Source organism: Athene cunicularia, assembly GCF_003259725.1.
Source record: "Athene cunicularia isolate RWA chromosome 4 unlocalized genomic scaffold, athCun1 chr4_part1, whole genome shotgun sequence".
Classification (NCBI taxonomy): domain Eukaryota; kingdom Metazoa; phylum Chordata; class Aves; order Strigiformes; family Strigidae; genus Athene; species Athene cunicularia.
The window spans coordinates 11308626-11332544 of record NW_020799098.1 but is presented as its reverse complement, the minus strand read 5'-3'; the positions used below and the strand labels follow the sequence as shown (position 1 = coordinate 11332544).

Here is a 23919-nt window from a genome sequence, read left to right as displayed (position 1 = left end):
TGGGTAAAAATACAGTCTTTTTACCTTGTTTTTTTCTTCAGCCTTTGCAGCCTGTCTACAAACTGGATGCCAAATGGATGTACCTGGAAAGTAAATATAATGTTTTGCTTAGTTTAGCTCCCCAATAAGAACCTTAAAATGTTTAACATAAGAACCTTGTTAAACCTTCCTATAAGGGTTTGTAAGACAGAGCATACTGATTCCACCACAGTAGCTATTTCATGGATACATTCTTCTCAACATCAGGAAGCTTGATCACATAGGTTTTAGAGACTAGGTGCACTACAGAAAGCTGTATGTACTTCACTAAGTGAGATCAGCATCACAACCTGAGTCCTAAGAAACATGGTATAGGATCTCTGGAGCTCCTCCAGCCCAACCTCCTGCTCTGAGCAGGTTCCATTGCAGCAGGCAGCTCAGGGCTGTGCTGTGCCCAGCTGGGTTCTGTGTATTTCTAAGAACGGAGATCCCACAGCATCTCTGGGCAACGTGTTCCACTTTCATGGCATTTTTTTTTTAAATGCAATTAGAATCACCTGTACTCTTATTATACATATTCTTTTAACAGTCTGGCCCAGGTCATACTAAGTAGCACACTGTGATGGGATGAAACAGCATTGTGGCATTTAACACTAGCTGAAAATCCAGGTTTTCTTTCTGAATTATTCATTGTACTGATTCTGCACTTCATGTGTGTTTGTCTCTTATAAGTCAAATATTAAGAACTGCATAAATTCAGAGGAAAATCCTAGAGGAAGCAGTAAATACAGAATGAACCAATTATCTACATGTAAGTATTAAACAGAGGATTATGAACGCCAGAGATAGAAGTAAACATTAAGTGTGAGAAAGAAACTTAATAGTTTTGCATTAGTCACGAAGTCTTTTAAGACATACTTAATCTTCAATGGAAGTGAAATGTGTGTAACTATATAAACAAAAGAATTATTTATAAATTTTAACAGTAAAAAAGAACCTTTATGTATATGCCTGTCTGAGCTTGGACAAGCCACAAACTAAAGCTCCGCACAGTTAAACAATGTGAGTGCTCTGCAACTTCTGCCTGACTAAATGGGAAGTTGAGAACCTTTGTGTTGTAAATGTTTAATGTTTATACTGGGTGGAGAGCACCAAGAAGAGTTATTGGAAATACTTTGTTTTCACAGCAGTTTGATAGTTTTCTAACCAGTGGATTTTGGAAACACGATAGAAACAGAAAGTCTATTTCCCAGAAGACAGATGGAGATCATTAGAATTTGTTTCACAAAAATAACCCAGATGAACCCAAACTCCAGCAGTAAAAGACTATCTATAAGTACGGACCGGATAGATTATGTTTAATAAGTTACTGAAGTTTTTTGGGACTGAACCACTAAGAAACATCTTTATAACACCTTTGGTAATTTACCTTCCAATTACAAGTCAGTCTGAGCTTGCCCACTGAAAGCGTTTGTCCCGACTACTGCGTAAGTTGATGTAAATCTTCCCAATGGTTCTAAGAAGTACTTAGATTTTTTTTTTTAAATTACTCCTACCTATGGTCAAGCAAAACTATCTGGGAAACTTTTCCACAGAAGAAAAAGAGTCCTTTCACTCAAAAGTCATCTGCTGGACGACCACTGATGACAGTTTCTGCTAAGGAACATGCAACACCTAAAGAACTTTACAGCATATTAAGAGGATAAAGAACAAGTTATAAAATCCTGAGCACTGACATTTTTTATTATCTAACATATCAGGTAAGGCAATCCAAATACCTCATCACAGATCTTTCATGAAGTTAACACCAGTTTCTAATGAAAACTGTTCTTCATGTGAAGGCAAAAAGCGTATGATAGTAAGCAGATATCAGTGTTTCACGCACCAGAAAATAAAGTAAGATAGGTTCAAATTAACAGGACCCGAGCATACTTTGCAATTATTTGAACTAAAATTCAGCACAAAACCTAACAAATACCCACCCTAACAAAGTGAACTTAAAGAGAAGATTCACTAGCAACCCAGTTTCAGAGGGTTTGAAATCTAGAAACAAACTGGTACTTTCGTATCTTTTTTTAAAGCACTGATTTCCCAGGGGATTTTACTACTGCTAAGCTACTTTTCAACTGGAGGAACCACAGCATTTTCTGGCTCCTGAGGGAGAATCCATGAGCAAAGACAAGGATCATTATGTCTTTTAACGAGCCAGTTCTTGTTGTAAACCAAAGTGACAATAAAACTGTCATTTTAAATAACATACTAAATTATAATTAGATCTCACTGAGACCACTGTTGTGTTTTAAATAAAGTCTAACTCTTCCGGCTTAATGAATAATTTTAAAGTATGCTTCTAGAAAACTGAGGACAATTGCAAAGTTGTAATACCGATCTGGACAAGCATGTGATTTTAAGATAATAAACCAGCCTTGCAGCTCCCACATCCTACTGTTTCTCAATTCTGTTTTCCTTTGAATAGATACTGCTAGTCAAAGACATAGGCAAAAGCCTTCATTTTCTCTGGTGTCCAACCCTGTATTTAACTGTGTAGACATTGTTTTCTTTGATAAGTTTAGTACAGCTAGAAGTTGCTACATATGAAATACAGATTTTCGCTCATAACTATCTTAAGTAAATCTTTTTTTTTTTTCCTATTGAATAAATTATTGTGCAAGTCCTTCTCTATTACCTGACAAGACACACTGAATTTCTCCCATGCAAGCTTATGGCTGCATAAGGTATAAGCATATTGCATGGTAAGGGCTTGAGCTCCATGGCATCCTCTTCTCCACCCTCCAAGAGCACTAAGGTCTGTCTGAGGGGAATTCAGGTAAAGACCTTCAGATTTTCTTTTCATACCCAAATGGGCAATGGGTACAGATTCGGTCTTAGGAAAACAACAGCAGCCTCAGAGAACCTGCTGTCCCACATGCGTGTTGACTTTCATCTGGACCATTTATCAACGCAAAAAAAAAAAAAAAAAAAAAAAAATAGGAAATTTTATAATCTTCTCTGTCAATTAGTTCCATCTGCAGGAAATAACTGCTACCACTCATCGTTTCTGTGACTCACACTACTTGCTATTTATTGGATTTGAACTGAGAGAGAAGTAATAGGTGAGTAAGAAGCAACAAAGGTTTGGTTTTGCTTTTTCTTAGCCTACACATCGGATTCATCACTTTCTTTGGTAGTTATGAAGTGCGAATATGTGCAAAAGCAGCTCAGCTATGCTAGCAGGTATGGGCAAGACAGCCATAAAGCCAAGTGTTAGGTTTTGGTTTTTGCTTGGTTTTGTTTTTACCTTGAAGATACATTTCTTCTCCTTCTGCAAACATCTGACCGCACCTGACACATCGTGCGCACGTTGGGTGATAATGTTTTTCTCCTGCCTGTTTGGGAAAAAAAGTACACATGATTAAGTATACTGGTTAGTTTAGCAGCTTCACTATGAGAAGTTTTTCTTTCATCTTCTAGGATATGATTACTTAGAATAAATTATTTAATGACAATTAGTTCAACAATCTCCTACAATCACAAGGCTTATTTTTGATTATAGACAATTCATGATTTAAAATATAATTAAGGTCTCACCTACACAAAAAAGTTAATATGCAATAGCTAAGTCTCTGAATTTACAGGATGGAAATGATTTTAGATAGTGAACACATTTTCTCTGTAAACAACCATACCGTGCATCAAGCGCAAGGCAGCTGAGGACTTACCAGCACAAGGAAGTTGGGAGGTCATAACCTTGAGCATGGATTTGCAATTCAGCTGTATGTTCATCATGATCCTACTGAATATATAATCTTACAGCAAGAACCATCTTGTGCAAAGAATGTTTGCACCTGCTTTGGAAGTGTTTTGCAGGTAACAGGTACTAAAGGATTTCCATAAAGAATGTGTGTGGCGTGCCTACAGGAATGTAAGTTCCGAGCTGACACTTCTGGGTACTGTGCACTAACTTCCTCATATGGGCAAGCTGGGAGCTTTGCCAATTATTCTGAGATTAATCCACATAATTTAATACCACCATTTTAATTGACTGGAATAAGCACATGACTGAGCCCTGTATTTGCTCAGAACAGCTTAGTAACTCATCAATTTTCATAAATTTAAATTTCCAATTACCTTATAACCACATTAATTTAAACTGTTTCACCCTTGACCTCAGTGTATTTTTCAAGAGGAGACATCTACCTGCTATAAAGGAGCAAGTGCTTGTTTATGTCAAAACATCAATGTGTAACACAGATAAGGGTGATGTTAACCTCAAACAACTATCAGAAAAAAAAAAGCCAAGATTCTTGGATCACGGGGTTTATGCAGGACTCAATTTTGGTAGCTCATCCAAAATTCGGTACTGTGGCTGAATGTGGTCAAGTTTGTTAGCTCCAGTTCCCACAGGCAAGGACAGCAGCACCACAGAGCTATGTTGGCTTAAGTCAGGAACAAAAATAGCACTCCCGGAGTTGTGCTCTTCTGAGTGAATGACGTGGGCCCACCCCTCAAAATTGCACCCCTACCCCATCTTTCAGATGATACTCACAAAACAGAGTTCAACAGCCCAAAGCCGGCTCTTGTGCATGCTCCCAGCACTCCTCACTCTTCAAAACCCCTACAGAACTGAAAGCCAAATCTTGGCCTCTCCTTCCTCCTCTTTGACCCTGCACTCTCCTGTGCTAGACAGAATGGCCCATGGCTTAAGCGGCTTAAGGACACTTCCATTATGAACAAAAGCCAGAAGACTAAGTAACTCTAAAGCTTAGAGCTAAATTAAACTAAATTTAATTTAAAGTTAAGCTAAGTCTGACTACAGTAGAAATTCTTCTGGAGTTAAAAATAAGCAAATTTTGGTCCATGTAGAATGTCTCATAACCTGCTTATCTAAAAAATTTAAAAGTGCTACTAGGATTGTGTGTGCCTTTAAGAAATTACTACCAATTGCCCCACTGTCTTCAGCACGTAAATGTGCTCTCAGAGCACTGTAAATCCCCTTCTATTAATCTAGAAATTTAACACTGTTAATACAGGGATGATTTGTCTTACTCTTTTTCATTGACCAAATGTCAAAACTTTCGAGGTATTTACACTACAGAACATAATCTGTGCTTGGGGGCTATTTTGCTTTTCACAATATCAAACATAGGAGTGTGGTAAATTCAGGTTAAAGAATCTCTGGTTTTACTTCATCAGTGTTAACTTGATGCACTCCTGAAAACCTCTTGCTGCATTTAAAATCAGCAGCGAGGAAGAGCAATGTATCACGTAAGAACTATTTAAAAAACAGCTTGTTCCAGTTCACTCTTCACTTTATGGTGCCATTTGTGCAGACCGCTGAGCCATTTTTTCAACTTTAGACATAGAAGATGGTCACTATCAACTGTGTTCACACCTTAAAGTATCAGACCATGAAGTATCAGCATAGGGCTTAAACCTCAGGTTTAAAATTGTTTGCCTGAGTGCAGGTGTTGAAGTACAGAAGGGTATTTAACTATTACCAGATAAACTTAGGTTTGAAATATCAAGCTGAAAATACCATTTCCCTTGGAAGATGGCTACTGCACAAGTATTGCTAATGCAATGCATAACCTCAATAATTCAATTGATTTAGCATAGCTGATACAATTCCCAGGTTAACACTCTCTAGGGAATTAAATTACTCCTTTGCTATGTCAGAACACATTCTCAGATAACCTGAATGCATTACAGAATAAAATCTATTTCCCCAAATTTAACAGTACAACAGAATACATCATTTTAATTCACTCTGTATAGTATGTAATATCAACTAGCTGTAGAATTACACAGAGACCTCTTTTATAGCTTAGATATGATTACAACAGAAAAATCAGGGGACAAAAGTGTAGTGATCCTCTTGCTGATGCTCACAGCAGGATAACTCCAATGGATTTTCCATAATTACCTCTGAATTAAAATGGGGCATACTCAAACTTTTCAAACAACTCTAAGTGCTGACAGTGGGTTTTGTTCCCCCTTTTTAAAAACTTTCTACTTTGTTCCTTTTCTAACCAAAGCACAGAAGACAAGACATGGCAGACTCTTCATCCCTGTTTAAAACAGATCTCACCACCTTTCTAAATGAGAGGTGATAGCTGAATCTGATGTTAGAGACTTGATGAGGGAATTAATTAATAATATTCCCTGATATGTTTATACAGTTAGCCTGATTAGATACTATAAATTATATTCAAACCTAGGACCTGGATGTGCTGAATGTGAATCATAGCCTCACTTGGGTACACGCCAAGGAGGCTTTCATCAGTACCCTTTTCTCCTCTCTTCAGACTATTTCAGAGGCTTCATCTCATGGATGAACAATCGGTTCCTGCAGAACCTAGAAATTTTATAAGCTTAGGGCAGCAACTATTTTATGTTTTCAGTTTAGTTGTAATGATGGCCTCATTATTTTTTTCTTTTCTTGGTTATAATGATGTGAGGGAGTTTAATGAAGCAACAAATTCCTAACCATATGGTTACTTCTTTGCACAGTTTGAAAGCTTAGTTTGACAGATTGTTGTCTCGATGTTTAATAAAATATCAACACACACAGCACTGAAAAAGCAACATTCATCTGTGAGAGATCTCTTATTTCAAGTTGTAGATTGTAAGAAACGTTCTCAATATCCTACATTTGCTTCAAGACTGCATCAGGTCTTTGTGCTCAATCATCCACATGTGAAGACAGTATTTATTATAAAGATCAATTTAAAGATTAATTCTCAACAGAGATTTCCTCAAACCTGAAGAGCAAAGTATGGCTTTAGCAACACAGTACACTACCAACAGTTTAATTTCTCTTCAAGTGACTACACCAGCTTTCCACAATCACCAAGGGAAAGTTTTGGTGTGTAACTTAAAGGTGGAGCCAAAACAGTCCTTAACACTCCGAGACTCCGTATCATGAATTACTTCATTCCCTTTAGATATGAGGGACTGCCTCGAATGGCAAATCTCCTCTGCACAGCAAGCAGAGCCTTCTGGGCTGGGTCAACATGAGGAATGTTCCTTCCAGCAGAGCCATGGATCTCTGCACACTCCCTGCCCTATGCATGGGGGCACCACAGTGTTGCTACCTGTCCCACAGCACATTGACAAGTAAACCCATCCTTCACTTCAAACAGGATCAGAAAGGTCTGAAACAAAGTACATAAACCTGCCTTTTCTCATAACTTCGGGGCTTGTACTAGATAAAAGAAGAATGAACCTGATGTGACAGATGCGAATCACATCATTTAAAGCACCAGTTGAAGACAGTAAGGGGTGTTACCCTAAAGTATGCAGAGCATTATGAACACAAGGCATGGGAAACATGCAACGCCAACAAAACTGGAGTAATTCATACCAGAATGAATAACCTTACCTAGTTAAGGTTGGGTTTTAAATTTGCTGTCATCACTGAGGAAAAAGATACTACATTATTGCAGACAGCTCAGCAAAAACCTCTGCTCATTCTCTGGCTATGGCTGCAATAAGTGATGAACTGGTAAGAATAGATAAAAGATGATACGTAAAATAATTGTAACTCTATTACAATGACATTGCTCATCTGGCCTCTCATGCCATTGCTCAGAGTGTGACTGATGTAAATTTTTACTGCAGTTGAGTGACAACTGCCTATGGATGAAGGAGAAAGGGAGAGATTGAACGAGTGCAGCCTAAAGCTCAAAGTGCAAGCTGAGTCCTGGAAAGAATACTCAAGATTTCTGATGACTTTCTCCCCAGTGAAGTCTAAGTACATCCTACCTCACTGCATTACTCAGTAAAGTGTCCAGTAAAGGAAAGAAAGTAGACAAATTCATTTAACACGTTAAATAAACTCATACATAAATATTTGGTTCCTTTCCTGAAATGAAAAGTTTTCAGTAAACTTTTTCCTGTAAAAATAAAAATAGTAATAAAAAAATCTATCTTGTTATAAAAATGCACAGTAGTAACTGACACCTATTACTGCTGGGAATAAAGAGTTTGTGGAAGTGAGAAAGGGTTAGACTGCTGCAATGATTCAGTCATATCAAAGCATATTTTCCATTTTAAGGGTAGAATACAATACAGGTTGCTGTAACAGTGCATTACTACTGAGAGTTATCTATTGAGGTAGGTCCAAACCCTGACACCCTCATACTCTAAAATCTCCAAATGAAGTCCTAACTATATCCTATCCCGGACAAAGGCAATGGTAGTCAGCCTACAAAACACGGAGCCTGCTGGTATGCCAAGGCATGGTGCAGTTGCATGACCCAGAAACAAAGCCCACAGAACTGATATAAAGCTTTCTTAATTAAAAGCTTTTCACCTGGAACAAGTTTGTTAGAGAGTTGGGTCATCATCAGACAAGCACCTGTCCAAGCAAAGGGAAACAGAATAAAGTACAAAACTGCCAACAATCAATACGTCTTTCCATCTGGCAGCTTCTCACCCTGAAATGAAGGGCTAAAGCTCTTGTGAAAGATATGACTTGACTGCTGCTATCTGTTTAAGTGGAAGGGAGTTACTACTTGTTCGGGATGGGAAGGGGAAAAATGCTTAGGTACTGTACGTGGCAGGTGCACCCGCCCAGTGAGAGCAGAGCTGCCTTGGCTGTGAAGTGCAGCAGCTCCGGGCTGCCTTTGCTCTTGGGGCTTCATGGTAGTTGGGGCCTTTGGCCAATGGGAGCCACTATCGACCACAGGTCAGATTCATCCTGGGTGTAAATGGAGTCCCCTGGGGGAGCCATTTAGAGCTCGTCACCTGGAGCAGCACACCGTGGTTGAGGACTCTTCCCTTGGGTCAGGACACTGCCCAAAGAAACGCCTTGAGGTGACTTAGGTCAGGACACTGCCCTGAGAAGGTCTTCAAGGTTAAGAGCCCTCACTTGTTAGGTGAGTGATAAGAGTATTTTGGGTTGTCATTAAACCCTAGGGAGTGGTGCTTTGTTCTGCATTTTAGGTTGTCATTAAACCCTCAGGAGTTGTTGTGTTCTCCTCTCACAGATATTTGAACCTGTAATTTGTGGAGGGCTAGTTAATTATGTTGACAAAATTTTTAAATTTTGGTGATTGGTTGTTTATTTGAGAACCTCCATAACATGGTAGTGATGGGCAAAAGTTTTAAACTTCAGTTTAGAAAATAAGTTATTCCCTTTTCTATTTGTTGTCTGTATTTATTGTCTCCATTACCTGAATAATTTTCAGTCACATGGACATTCACACTCATTCATTAAAGGGAACTGAGATTTCTTCAAGTGCCCATTGTTAATGCATCTAATAGTAGGATTATAATTCAGTTTAAAGTCAGGAGGTGTGCAAGTGCACCACAGAATGATAGAATAATTCAGGCTGGGAATGAGCTCAGGAGGTCATCTAATCCAACCTCCTGCTCAAAGCAGGGTTGATGCTCAGTCCAGATCAGTCTGCTCAGGAATTTGTCCAGTTGGGTACTAAAAACCTCCAGAGATGGAGACTGCACCACCTCTGAGAACATGGCTCCAATAGTTACCCTTACAGTGATTTTTTACTTCTTATATCCAGTCAGAACTTCCCCTCTTTTAATTTATGACAGTTGTCTCCTGCTCTCCCACCATGCACCTCAGTAAGGAGCTTGTCTTCACATCCTTGAGGGCTTCCTCATAGGTATGGAAATGCTGCTATTAGGTCCCCCTAAAGCTATCCCTTCCCCAGTATGAGCAAGTCCAGCTCCCTAAGCATCTCCTCACAGGGTATGTGCTCATACCCTCAACAATCACCGTGGTCCTCCACCAAACTCGTTTCGGTTAATCAGCATCTTTTGCTATGGGAAGGCACAAAGCTGGATGCAGTATCCTTCATGTAGTCTAGCAAATGCTGCTTATTAGGGGGATATCTACTGGTTGTGGTCTTGTTGAAATTGCCCTCTAGGCTGGTGGCCTTCATCGCTGCCAGGGCACACTGCTCTCATGTTTAGCTGACTGTCCACCATATCCCGTATGCATTTCCAAGCACTGATAATTGAAGACATCAAAGTAAATCAGGATGCGCTTGAGGTGCATACATCATACTGAAACAGAACATAAAATCAAGACATAATTCCCTGATAAATGAATGCATTACTGCTTTTAGCTTATGTGAATGCATTCATATGAGTAGATCTGGGGAGAAAAACATCTTAACACTGCGTAAGGGAAGTTCATTATGTACAGTTTTAAATTCAAAATTGAGGAGTATGTACTTTCACTAGAAATTTTTTTCCAGAGTATGCAAGTCAAGGAAGGTGAAAAACTACTAAACTCCTTTAGTGGATATTTAGTTCATCCTGTTTATACCTCCCTCATTCATTCCTCAAATGATTGTTTTTACTGATATAGTAAACTATTATGTGAATGAACTGTCCTTTTTCTTGGGCGCCAGAAAACAATAACAAAATACAGGTATAAAAAGGAACACCGGATATTTACCTTTATGAAATTTAATACAGTTTTTGGACAAGATACAGCATTTTGACATTAAATGGCGCAACCAGTCACTGCACTGATTTATGGAGGCAAATTCACAATTTCTGTAAGTAAATGCGGTTCCCTTACTTTGGCTGAGCTAAGGTTTTAGTTCCTGCTCCCAGAGCTAAATTAGTTTTTATTTAATAACACTCTGGCCTAGCAGCACAGAACCGGCCCAGAAAAATCTTCCTATGAAGTTATTCCACCTTCTATGCTGAAATCAGGGGTTGTTCTTCCTTATTCCCACTTGGTAGTACAAGCCTCCTGTTCTTGGCCAGCACATAGACATGGGATTGTGCAATGTGGGTTTAATCCTAAAAGCTGTGTAAAATCTAAGGCGCAGGTGTTTGTCCTTCTGTCTTTATCTCAAGAGTACCATGGAGGAGGTGCACAGCACTGCACCAAGTGTTGTTCAATGGCCACATGCTCATTAACTTTGCCACTACATCCACACAGTGGCATATTATGTGGACTATAGTGGCTCCATAGAATGAATTCTAGGGGATATTTTCAAATTAGACTGACAATATTCAGAAAATCTGATAACCTTTGGTGCTTGCAGTAGAATACTGTGCTCAGTTACCAGTTTTAAGTGTAGCCACATAAAATCTCCATTCAGAGTCCTAGCAAAGCCAAAGTTTTGCATATGCTATAGAGTAACTTGAAGGATTACACAGTAATAGTTGTATACAGTAATGGCTAATTTCATAAACAGCTGTCATGTCATCTACCGGGTATGAAGTGGCATACAACTTTATCAAGACAGAGGTATCTGGCAAAATATCTACTGGCAAAACAGTGCCGAGGCGAGAAAAATGTGAGAGCCAGGAGACAGAGAATTATGTAGAGGAAAATTCTTAGTAATTCTCTTAGTCACAGTGGACCTGACTCACCACTGAGTCACTTCAGCAGTGTGCCAGGGCAAACGAACCGTTTTCAACGGGATTTACACCAGCGTAAATGTAGTGTAATGTTTTGAATCAATCCTTCTCCTCATATTCTCCTTACTGGATTCATTTATCACCCCACTGGATGCCAAGAAACAATCATGCAAAATGTTCAATATATGCACCTGCAGTATTACTTACAGCTCTAGCTGTCTCACATGTACAGTTATTTCATATTGTCTTCGTTCTGGCTCATCCCACTGTACTTTGCAGAGCCTTGAGACTTCCCACCCACATCTGAGTCATTTTTACTGCCTCCCACACACTCTTTATTCTCCCAGGTATAAAGTGCAGATTGAATGTACCAACAGGGACATTTATCTCAGAATGGTAGTAATCTACTATATAGTGGACTCTCAGAAGGAGAAGTTTCTGATGCTTGTGGGAGAAATAAAAAAAAATAATTAAAAATCCCTAAAGGGAAATATTCAGAAAAAGAAAGAATAGGAAAAAAAATCAGCACTATTATAACTGTCATCTCCTTCTGTGACATCTGCAAACAAGTTCTGACTCAGGAGCAAATTCAGGCCTGCTGCAGTCAGGAAAAAGCTGGAAAAGGCCAATAGAACATTTTTTCTACAGAATTTGGTACATGATTCTGTAAATCAAAGTAGTCTGTCATGCCGAAACTCACTGATTTTGCACTCAGTTGCTTTTTTTATGCAATGTGTGATCTGCCCCTTTTGTCTTTTTCTTCTCAGCTTTGCAAATTTTTCTTGCCACCCACTGAGACTGGAAGAGGCTTCTGTTTTCATTTTGATCAACAATCCCCTTCATTTCTTTTCCACTTTTCTCTCCCACTCCTTAAAACCCACTTACGGGCCAAGACAAGCTGCAGCTGGCTCTCACTTCTGTCATCCCTTGATAGGAGAGAGGGAGTGAAGAAGGAGAAAGATGACTTGCATATTCCCCTTCTTTTTTGACTTTGCAGCTGTGCATTCAGCCCACCCATTTCAGATGGGAAGAATGAAGCTGCAACTAACACTACAGCCCTGGAGAGGCATCATGATTTATCAGATGAAGCCAGCACAGCTCTTTTTGCACTGGTCACGGTGATCCAGGCTGAAACCATCTGAGGACAGAAGGTGTCTCCCATTCCGTGCCTGAATAAGGACTGATATTTTGGATCCCCAAATTTAGCTGGGACTGGAGATGCTGCTGTCATATGCAGAACTGACATTAATAGTCCTTCCTGGAAGTAGGAAGTTGCTATTTTCAGACTCATCCACACATTTCCAGTTCAAGGTACCATTCAGAATTTCTTGCTTTGGGGCAAAAAAGAAATTTGAAGCAGCACAAAAAATGCTGAAGGTTAGCAGGATGAAAAATCTTAAAGATACAAGAAATGAGTCACACAGGCTGCTTTCCTGCTCTTAGCAGACACACAGAACCACTGTGACATGGGCCAGAGCATTCTGGAGATACTTTTATCAACAAAGCCAATTGTCACTAAGTGCACTTACTGCTGCACCACTGTCATGGTTACAGGAGAAAGCTGGAGGGAGGGGCTTGTGCTGTTGACTGGATCGTGGGTAGGTCCTGGGCACTGCTCAGCAGTGGTCTGGCTGACCGCAGTGTGCCCCAGGCAGGAGTCAGAAGACCACGAGATATTAAAGAAATTATGCAAAGTAATAGGATGAGGAACTGAACACATCCAAAAAGTGCAGTGTTTCACACTGTCAAAATAAATATTCAAATGCTGGCAAATTGCACTAGACAGTAATGCATCACCACAGCAACATATCGCTTAGAGAGCCATTGTATCTGGCATACTGTATGCTTTTTGTGTCTGAGGCTCAGAAGGTATAAGGTGACTACTGGAATCACTGCTTTGATGCTTTAATTAATCAATGAAGATAGTTTAAGACAACTGGTACTACATTTCTGCATAATGGGAAAAGGCAGTGGACACCATTCACAGTCTGCCAGGCTCAAGAGTCAAACTATGCACTAAAACTCTAACACATACAAACCCACACAGGCACAAATGCACAGCAGCACTACCCGGGAGTTTTCCCACACGTACAAGAGACATCCTCAACCAAAAAGCAAGCAAGCAACTGAAAAAAGTCCAGAAAACCTGCAATGGTCATTATTTCTTCTCTATCAACCAGTTTCCCTCAAATTATAAACTTCTCTTTTGTGTTATTCAGAAATAGCTTGCAGAGTCCCTTGCTTTGATAAAAATATAACAGGCTTAAGCTATCACCAAATCCTACTAAGTGCTCTTCCTAACTAAACTTAAAAACTGATTTAGAGGGTAAACCTATGCAAACACTTCCTTTTAATACGTATTGGTTTTTCCTGACATGTCAACAATTGTGAGATTTTAACACTTCAGACAATAAATATGGATAGTTGTAGCTGTATTTCTTTCTGAAGAGAAGAGAGATGGTTGGAAAAGGGAAAGGATGAGAGTGGAAGATAAGGTGAATGTATCTAAAACAATACAACTGGGCTACAGAAAAGCCTAAAAGCTAAGGTCAAAACATTTGCATTGCTATTTCTAAGCTTGCTGGTAGTATTTTTAATGATCATAGAATCATCAAATATCTCAAGTTGGAAGGGACCCATCCCCAGTCCAATGCCCTGTTTTAAATCAGAAAGTTTAAGACAACTGTCAGTTAACACTTACCCAGCCAAGTTCAGATACACTGATGATTAACCTGCCTTTGCAAACCAGCAGCCCCAGACGAATGCAAGTGCCACCAAAACGCAGATCATTCTCAAACTGCAAAATGCCTTGCATCTATGCACTGGAAGTGTGAATTAATGTTTCCTACCTTAGATGGTTTCCTTTTGCAAGAACTAATGCTGATTTATTTAGATGTATCTTTTCCAACAGTTTTCCTTCTTCTCTTTTGATAGGAGAAAACTGGAGCAGAGAGCAGTTTCTAACTGAAGATCACTACTGAAACTTGGATTCTTTTGCTGCTCTGACAGCCTTCGCAAGGCTGCCCATGATACAGGAAACCCTTTTTCGTATGGACGAAGCTGCTTTTATTGCCTGTTTCGGTATTAATGCCTATATAATAAGCTGCTCAAGTACCTTTCACACATCACTAGGTTTTGTTGTTAGTGGAACAGCAGGGTAACAGACATTTCAGAATGAACCATTCTTCCACACTGCAGGCAGAAATCTGTACACCCTGCTGTAAAGAATTAGTCTCGTCTCTCTGCTATACCGAGACTTCAGCAAAGGGAAAGGCAATTGATTTCCAAAGCGTATGTGGCTGTAAACAAAAGCAGCTCAACACTAGGGCAAAGCAAAAAACAAACTACAAAAAATAAGATTCATGCTTTAATTAATAAGTCACTGAGGTATAAATGGCATTTAAGTGACATATAAATTATTGACATTTCTAGTCTCATCCCTGCCTCGTGCCTACTGCATTTGCTCCCTTATTTTAAAGTAACATATGGTTGTGATTAATAGATTTTTAAAAAAATATATTGATTATGCTTTCCCAGACATTTACACAGACATGTAAAGCAGAAAAATGTTAACCCTTTCCTCCCCCACATATACTTAGTGCCACACTGCCACATTAGGATGCCTGCTACAGCAACTGGACCTATCTTTATGTTTAGTAAGTGATACAGCCATTTTCAACAGCACTTGTAGGACCATACACACCACAGGCATGAAACTTCAAATAATGGGACAGTTGTAGACAGAAGTCTAGTCAAGTGCTGAAAATAGCCCTCTGTGCTTACTGAAGCAGTTGGGTTGCACATATGCTTTCCAAAAGCATAACTTCCAATGTGTTACACTGTCAAATTTTATTCACATGAAATTCGAAACACCAGCAAATAGCGGTGGAGATTCAACTTGTTCATCAGCTACCAGTACAGTCGGACATGGAGGCCTGCTATGAGGCAGCTCCGCCTGGCCATTACTGGGCTGCAGCTGCCTATCCAAGCAATCACACCTGACCCCCTTAACAGCATATACTGCATTTGCCATCAAAACATCCCCAGGAGGTTATCTTTGGATATGAAGTCTTCCTCTAGTGACGCAGGGTATCATTAGCTGAAACAGCAGATGAACCCCCCAAGTCATATCTCACTATGGGCTGTAAATGTTAATGAAGCCACAGAAATAAACCACTCTCAGTGCGAGATACACCAGGGAAAGTACTTTCTTTAGAAACAGTGGAAGGGGCTACTGTCACTGCACAAGGCAGTGGTAAGGCATCATCTGGAGTAGAGTGTCCATCCATGCTGAGAGAAGGTGGTTCCAGCTTGCAATAGACAGTGAGAAGGTCCATGAGCATCACCAGAAAAGCCTGGAAATGACTTTATGAGCAGCAGATAATTTGGTTCATTTGGTTTTGAAAAACAGAAGTTAAGAGGAACTAAGACTTTTTTCTATAAATTCTCCTTAAGAGTTAATGAATTAAAGGGGAAAAGATAAAAAAAAAAATCTAAAACCCAATCTGTACCCAAAGAATTAGTAACTATATATAGACCACTTTAAAATAGAGAGGTGCTAGAATTCAGATGAAGTTTCTAAATACGTTAAGGATGTTAAGGAAACCCAGGCATGTTCCCCAGGAAGAGACCAGAAGTCATCACTGGCTGCCACACAGCTCCTCGACACACATGAACAGCCTGCCAAGCTCTGCATGGCCTGTCATGTGGGAAGAGCAGGACCAGGTAGTCAAGTCATCTCTGCTGCCTCTGAGAAAAACAGCCAGAAGACTGATTAAAAATCACAAAACAAATGGAAAGTGTTTTCTTGATTGAAAGGGGTTTGTATCAGGCTCTGAATTCTCATGTGAAATACAGTATATTTTTAGAAAAAAGGCAATCACATTTATTTTGTCTATTTTTACGATATACTCCTTAGCATAAGTTGAGATTTTAATTAATAAATAACTGCTTGTGATAGAAGAAGAGAGAAAAAATATTTTTAGTGCTAAATGCAGAGAAATAGATTGCAACACAACAAAAGGGAAATGGCTGGTTATAAAATCAACAGCCTGTTATTTCAAAATGTGTTTATTTTCTCTGTTATTGCAGGATTTTAACTATTGGTGGATTGGCAACAGAGCTATAGCATGAGCACTAAAATAAACCCTTTTTCTCCCTAAAGGTTTTCAGCTGAACTGCATCTTAAGTCAAACTATGAAGTAAACTTCAGCTACATCTTGCTCCCCATTTAGGATGGGCAGGGACAAAATACAACAACTTCTAGGAGAGTACTGATATTGCATTAAACAGTGCTCTTTATAGTTCACAAGCAAAGCAAACTCTGCCCATAAAAGCACTGATGGGCAGGGTTTTTGTAAAACGAACAGCAAAACTGTTGCTTTTAAAAGCACTAGAAGAATTTATGGTCTCCGTAAATTAGCTGCTCAGCCTCTTTGTAGCTTTTCCAGTACAAGTTCCCCGGGAGACTGGGGGCAAGCCAAGGTGGACTTGAGGGGAAGAAAGAAACAAGAAAGGAATTATAAACAGCTATCCTGATTTAAGCCCATTTACTACATGGAATTGATCTGACCCTCAGAAAATGAGCTGAAGGAAGAATTTAAGTAACTAAATCATCACTGTATTTGGCTTTCAACCTACAAAAACAGCCATATTTTTATAAGTTATCAGTAACTCACACTAGTTGACTCTCCCTTCCTCCTCTGCTGAATAAACAAAATGAACAAGTGTTGGAAAGGGAGACAATATTATAAAATCTGGGCACAAAATGACTGTGGAAGCAGCTGTCCTCCTGACATTATCACAGAAATCAGAGATGGAAAAAATCCTATTAGGTCATATAGTCCCTCCCGTTGTCATTGCAGGACTGTTCCCTAACGTAGATTTTCCAGTGCCTTGTCCAATCTTGTTTTAATACTACCTAAGTGAGGGCTTCCAGAGACTGGAACGGGCAACTGTTCTTCTGCTTAGTAAGTATTGCTGTCAGGATTCTCCCCCATTTTAACAGCATTTTTCCCTATTATTTCTGTGCATCTTCAGATTATATTCAAGATGATAAAAAGAGATACTGAACTTTTAAAAATGTTTCAGGATTCCAGACAATTCCACCAAAATACATCTTACAACAAAAAACCGCCATGGCTGCTTTTCTTTTTTTTTTCTGTCCTCCTGACCCTGAGATACACAAACATATCAACAAGTTGGCTGGTGACAAACACATGCCGAGTTCAATACCAGACAGATGGAAGATATCAGCCACAATTCCACATCTTTTGAACAAGTCCATCTGCTGCAGACAAACAACAAATGACTTAACCTTGTCAGCTCTCTGCATTCTTTTAAATCTGTTTTCTTAGGTCATGACATCTAGTCTAGCTTCCTAATAACATGAGGTGTACACACTCCCTCCTCATCTGACCACTCTCCACAGTCAACACTGAAGCTCAACAGCCATTCAAAGTGGTCCCCTACAGAGGGCCTTTGCTCATGGAAATCACAGACTGATCATCAAGGGAGCGTCACACTGTGTTGCCACCTCTTGACCATGTAAACAGGCAGTGGAAATATAAAGAAAGCTTCCAAAATACTTCATGGAGAAAGAGGAGATGAGAGCATATATTCTGGAAGATATCACGAGGAACAGGATCTGTCATGATAGCAAGATGCGAGGATACAGTACATGCACACATATTCAAACTTCATTAGTTTTGCTGCACGCAAAAAAAAAAAAAAAAAAAATTATGTAATCTTATGGAAACAACATTAGAGACATTAAGTTTTCTGGTTGTTGTAACGAGCCTCCAGGCATTAAATATCAGTTCCTGTTCAAATCCATTGCCTGCTTCATAATAACTTCTTCTTATCTTTCCTATTTGATAGTGACAATATCAGACATTGATGTGCTTTTACAGATCGTGAAAGTCTTTTCTCCTTTTTTTTTAAAAAAAAAGGTTTCCGAATCTTGCATGAGTATTTTTTTCACAGGGACAGAAGAGAATCAGTGCTACAGCACTGTCATCAGAGCAACACAGGGGAAGGGGAGAGGAGGAGGGCACACATGCACTAACTGAAAACATCACCTACAATGACATATGTAATCAGTATTAGTGAAATTTAAATTTAAATAAATCCGTTTTCTCAAGTTTATTATTAGTCCATCTATAATAAAAACAAGGAACTCTCCTGTTCAGTATGTTCCCACCAAACAGAAGAAACAGACACAGCCACATGTGCCCCCAGGTCTCACAAATCCAACTCAGTGCTGTTACTATGCAAATCTTTTCAACTTTTTTTCATTTCATCACCCACAGACAGAGTAAGGACTCAGTTCTTAATCACATCACACCACATACTATTGTTTAACCATACTGCAGGTAAAATAGTACCAAATAAAAAAACCTCCCCTGTCTAACCCTAACACCTTAGTATGGACTCACTGTTTCCTTCCACTTGCTTCTTAGTTCCTGTTTTGCCAATTATTAGGCCTGGCATAAAGGACATAGCCCGCATAAAGATGAACCAATAACCAAACTGTATTTGATACAAAAGGGTCAGTACATGGGTGAGCACTGGGGGTACAAACAAGTCAGTCAGACTATACATAATTGACATCAATCCCACTGACCCCAACAGCAACACTGCACGACCAACGATGGGTGGAATAAATGGTGAAATGCAGTCTCCCATAGAAGGGACAGGAGACAACTGAGTCAACCAGCCAAACATAAGACCAAGGAAGCCACATACTGAATCTCTACACAGCCCACATTTACAAAAGCCAGACCTGACTGGAGCCCAGTCCCAGGGAGGCAGGAGGTCCTTCCCCCACAGGGAACTCTGCACAGGGCATCCACCTCACAGGCAGACACTGCCCCTTCCTGCAATGGGTCCCAGCTTTTATCCCCAAGTGGGACACCTGACCTTTGGTTACTCAATGCAGGACACCTGGGGCACATTTACCCCATGGCTCCCCCTGCAAGGCTGCCCACCCTGGAGGGAAGCCTAAAGGTAAACTCACCACCCCCTGGGCTGTGGGACCCACATGTCAACCTTAATTTGGGGCTTGGGGTTGAAACTCCAGCATTTCAGTTCCTACCTAGCTATAATTGTCCATCATTGGGATAGTTAAGTCTTTGTAGGGCTCACTGCAGATCTTTCTATGGTAGAAGTCCTTATGGACTTCTCCAGGCTTTCTTAATTGGGGAAGAGCAAGAAGTAAACTAAGTGACCCAGGAAACCTCTTCCTAACGCCAATATGGCTTCACCAGACACAGGGAAAGTGCAGAGAGAAAAAGTCAATAATCCATTATAATGATAGGATAACAATACACTTAGATCCATGGATAAATTCTATTCAGATCAAAGGAATATATTAATTTCTAACTCTGGATCAGTTATGTGGAAATCTCCTTTTCATAAAGCATAAACATGCACCTCCTTGCTTTTTAGAACAACAAACTCAAAAAAATCCCTGCAACATAGATAATTTCTGGGTGCAAAAATACATTTCAAATGATTCATTTTAGTTTTTGAACAGCTTCATCCTAACTCTGGGGATATAAAACAGAATCAAAAAGCAGAAATTACAAAGAAATTTAGTACAAGTATTAAAATGTGCCCAACAACCCGTTCACTTATTACTTCTGCTACCTGGACACTCTCCAGCACCACAAATATCCATTTACGGAGTGTGATTATTATGTAATCAGTAACAGAAGAACAAAAAAGGAATTATAGAAAAAGTTTGTAACATTAAGCTGTTGCATTAATGCTCACTTGTGAGCATACAACTACATGCAAAAGAGCAAGTCTCTTTGTAGACTTTGAGATGTGTTTGAATGACAGGTTCTCCTTACCTCGAGCACTCTTCCTGTGATATACTTCTCACAATTGTCACATCTGATACCAAACTTTGCATGATAGTCTGTCTCGCAGTATGGAACACCATCCCTAGGGAAGAACAACAGGCCATACAGAGATTGCTTTATGTAGGCTCTTACTGGGAGACTATACAGCTAAAATTTGTTAACACTTCAACACTTCATAGGGTGTTTCTGGACTTTACCACCTACCAAATAATTGTATTTATTAATTTTCTAAAGAACTGAATAGTTAATTAACTATTCTGGCCCTTCCAAGTCTACCACAATCCCACTTTCCTGCTTTGTCAACAAATTCAGTCATTGACTCTCCCTTTGTCACAACACTCAGTCTCTGAGACCCTCACACAATTTGGTTTGGTATTGTTACTTATTAACTTATTCCACATGTTTATCCCTCTTTGGAAAAAACAGTTATTTCTACATATTATTCTTTAGCTTTTAGCATCTAATTCACCTAACATACATATCTTCTAATACATATATATGTAATTTTTTAGCTTAGACTGCAGAGTAATTTCTCAACTGAGTATCTTGACTATAAACCAAGTTTTGATTAACATTTGTCTGCTGACATTCTTGGCTTCCTTAAAGACAGTTAGGGATTAATCCTGCTCCACAGAAGCCAGTAATGACTACAAGAATTCAACCTAAGCGGAAGAAATCTTTCAGTATGTTCATGCACGATGCAAACAGTTATTTCACCATCACAAATGATTTAAGATAATGTGAAATTTAAAAATATGAATCATAAAACCAGGAGTCTTAGCTTTTATTCTAAAAAGTCAGAACCACAACACTTGCGCTATTTCTCTGAAATGGACCTAATTGTTAATTTTACATTTAGATCATAATTTTATGGAGTTTTACACTTAGACCATTAAAAAGATGAAGGAAAATAAATTGCTCTAGAAGAAACTGGAGACTCTTCTGTTACACTAAAATAGCTCATGATTGGACAGATTTATTATCAGAGGCATAAATTTATTGGACATTTCTCTGGAGAAACATAAAAATTAATTTTACAGCATACAAGTTGCATTGCTTAGAGACTAATCTATAAGTTATCACAATAATTACTTGAATTAACTGAAGCCAGGATGTTTCTTCTCTTGAGTTATTTTGCTTGGCATTTAGTATTTAAAAAGAGTATTTCACAATAACTATATCTTTACAATTTATGGGTGTTTTTTATCATTAAATGACAAGCAAAAAAGCACTGTACCAAAATACAACAGAGTAGCATAGCGTTTGAGATAATGCAAAATCTTATTTAAGAACAAGCTTTTGTTAAATATTGTTTCTCCAGTTCAAACTGTGAAATTAAATGCTATACTCTTATTAATCCAAATCCAAAGAATTACTGAAAGTCAGTGGGATGCCGGCTCTGAAATTCCATCATATCTGGGCACTGCTGATTGAGCTATTTAGCTGTTTAGGAATAATTTCATCATATCAACACACTTCTCTGAAGCAGAAATTAATCCCAGGTGCCTTGGCCAGTGAAAGCCCTGTATCTCACCAGACTGATATGAGTGTTGACATGGGACTTGGTCTGTGAGTGTACTTTGTGCTGCCTCTCATTGCTGTCATCACATGCAGCCCAAATCGGACAGCACAAGGTGCTGGAGCAGCGCAAAAGCATGATACGTACCTCCTCAATGAACTTTTTGAGAATATTTCTGCTCATGTCAAACACATGGAAAGGATAATATCTGCTTGTTCACATTACAGCATTGCATAGAACAAAGTCAAACATAGAAAACTAAGGGTGTATCTACAGGGCTCTGAAGCATACTCCACCCACTGCCTGTCTATAGCATATCTGTTTTGTCCCGTTCCAGGTAAATGGACAGATTCGACTTCTACTGTTCTTCATTTGATTTTTTCTGCTTTTAATACAATTGAGATAATAATCTCTAATCTTTTATATATATCCAAACATCCATAAACAAAAACTAAAGGATATACAATAGTATGTTAATTATTTGGTATTAAAAGAATGCTGAAAGTGAAAATGCTCCTCAACTTACTTGCTGATGTACTCTGCATTCAGTAGCTTGCCGCATGTATTGCACTTAAAACAGCCCAAATGCCAGTGTTTGTCCAAGGCAACCAATGACTGCCCGTTTTTTATTTCTGAACCACAGCCCCCACAATCTGCAAGAGAAAAATCGAATAGGAGTGAATCACACACTTTAGGTGGTCACGCAACAATACTGGTTACTGCAGTGCGAGGATCCATCGGTGTCCTAGTAACAGGCTCTAAAGCTTGCTGCTCGCTGATGGGTGACAAGTGGTGCGGCCCTAATATTGTCCTAACATTGCTAGAATACATGAATCATTCAAAGAAAAAAAGCTGAAGACTTAGGTTTCCTAGAGACCTAGGTTTATTTTAATTAATTTATACTGTGTTTAAAAGATACAAAGTTTTGCTGATTAGGTTTTCGAACCACAAATCATCCCACTAAGGTTAATAGAAAAGACCTAAAGTCTTGTGATTAAAATAATTAATTGAACCTTCATACTAGACTTTGTTTCTGGATCTGAAAGCTTTACTTATTATTTCAAAATTCTTTTTACAACAGTGAAAAAAAGCTAAGATTAAATACTGAATTTCTGTAACCAGGACAAATACCCAAATATCTGAGGCATTACAAATTCCTGAGTAGTAGTGACGTTGCAATATGTGAAAGCAATGGCTGGCTACATATTATTTATAGAAATTCACTTATATAAAGCTCCAAAAAGTGGTAATGAAAATTAACTGCAAAATATGTCTTAACTGGATAACACAGGCTAGACTATGTTGGCCGAACAGGTTATACGTGAACTAGCTATACTTCCCAGAAAAAGTAATTGAGGACAAGACTTTGGGGGTGGGTGGGGGTTGGTTGCTTTTTGAGTTTTTATAACAATGGAAGCTTTTGATTATGCTAGTCAAAGTCAAATCTACTCTCAGTTTCCGTATCAACAGTCCACCAATGATTAGAGATGCTACATAGACATAGGATTTGAACCTGGTTCTCTATATCCCAAATGAATCGTCTAAATACCCTTCAGGGCCCAGCTCTCATTCACTCTTCACTCTGTAGATTTCTGCCTACGTATAACTTTCCTTACAAAATGTTAAATGTTAAAATATCTAGAATATGTGGAAAAATAGTGATAAATATCAGTAACAAACTGATTCTAGTATATCTCAGTAATTCTTCTAATCCTCATACAATTATATCTTCCTTCTTATGTGAAACCATATATAAATACATTTTTTAGGAATTTTTCATGTATACCAACAATTTCACGGAGAGAACACATACTCTGAAAGAAACTTGAAGAAGCATTCAGAGATGCCAGAAGAGAAAAAGAACACAACAATGTCTTGCATGGAAGAGAAATAAACACAAGACATTAAAAAAGATTTATCTAGTTATTAAGAAAGAACTCCAAACACAGGATCTCATTAAAAGATTTAAACAGTCCTCTTAAAAACTTTCTGATTTAAGATTCTATTTAGTTGGTTACGTGACACTAATGAGGCACTCTGTTAGTACAATTGTAAATGTTTCATTTCTGAGTGCACAACAATAAAGAACAGTTCTTATTTTCCCTTAGTGGATTTGGAATGGATTATGAGAGTGATAATATGTCTCTCTAATGTCACCCTGTAGAGCACCAATATGTGGAAACAAGCCCAGTACAAAAGCATGTG

At 38.8% G+C, this 23919-nt stretch overlaps 1 protein-coding gene across 15 annotated transcripts in view; it reads right to left on the bottom strand.

The window, feature by feature from the left end:
- ABLIM2 (actin binding LIM protein family member 2) overlaps window positions 1-23919 on the bottom strand; it is a 134227-nt gene that overhangs the window by 53362 nt on the left and 56946 nt on the right. For all 15 annotated transcript variants that reach the window (XM_026847188.1, XM_026847189.1, XM_026847193.1 and 12 more), the window contains exons 5-8: window positions 22241-22367; window positions 20184-20277; window positions 3278-3365; window positions 25-83 (exon numbers count right to left, since the gene is read on the bottom strand). In XM_026847188.1, coding sequence (XP_026702989.1) covers window positions 25-83; window positions 3278-3365; window positions 20184-20277; window positions 22241-22367 — 368 coding nt within the window. The remainder of the gene's footprint in view (window positions 1-24; window positions 84-3277; window positions 3366-20183; window positions 20278-22240; window positions 22368-23919) is intronic.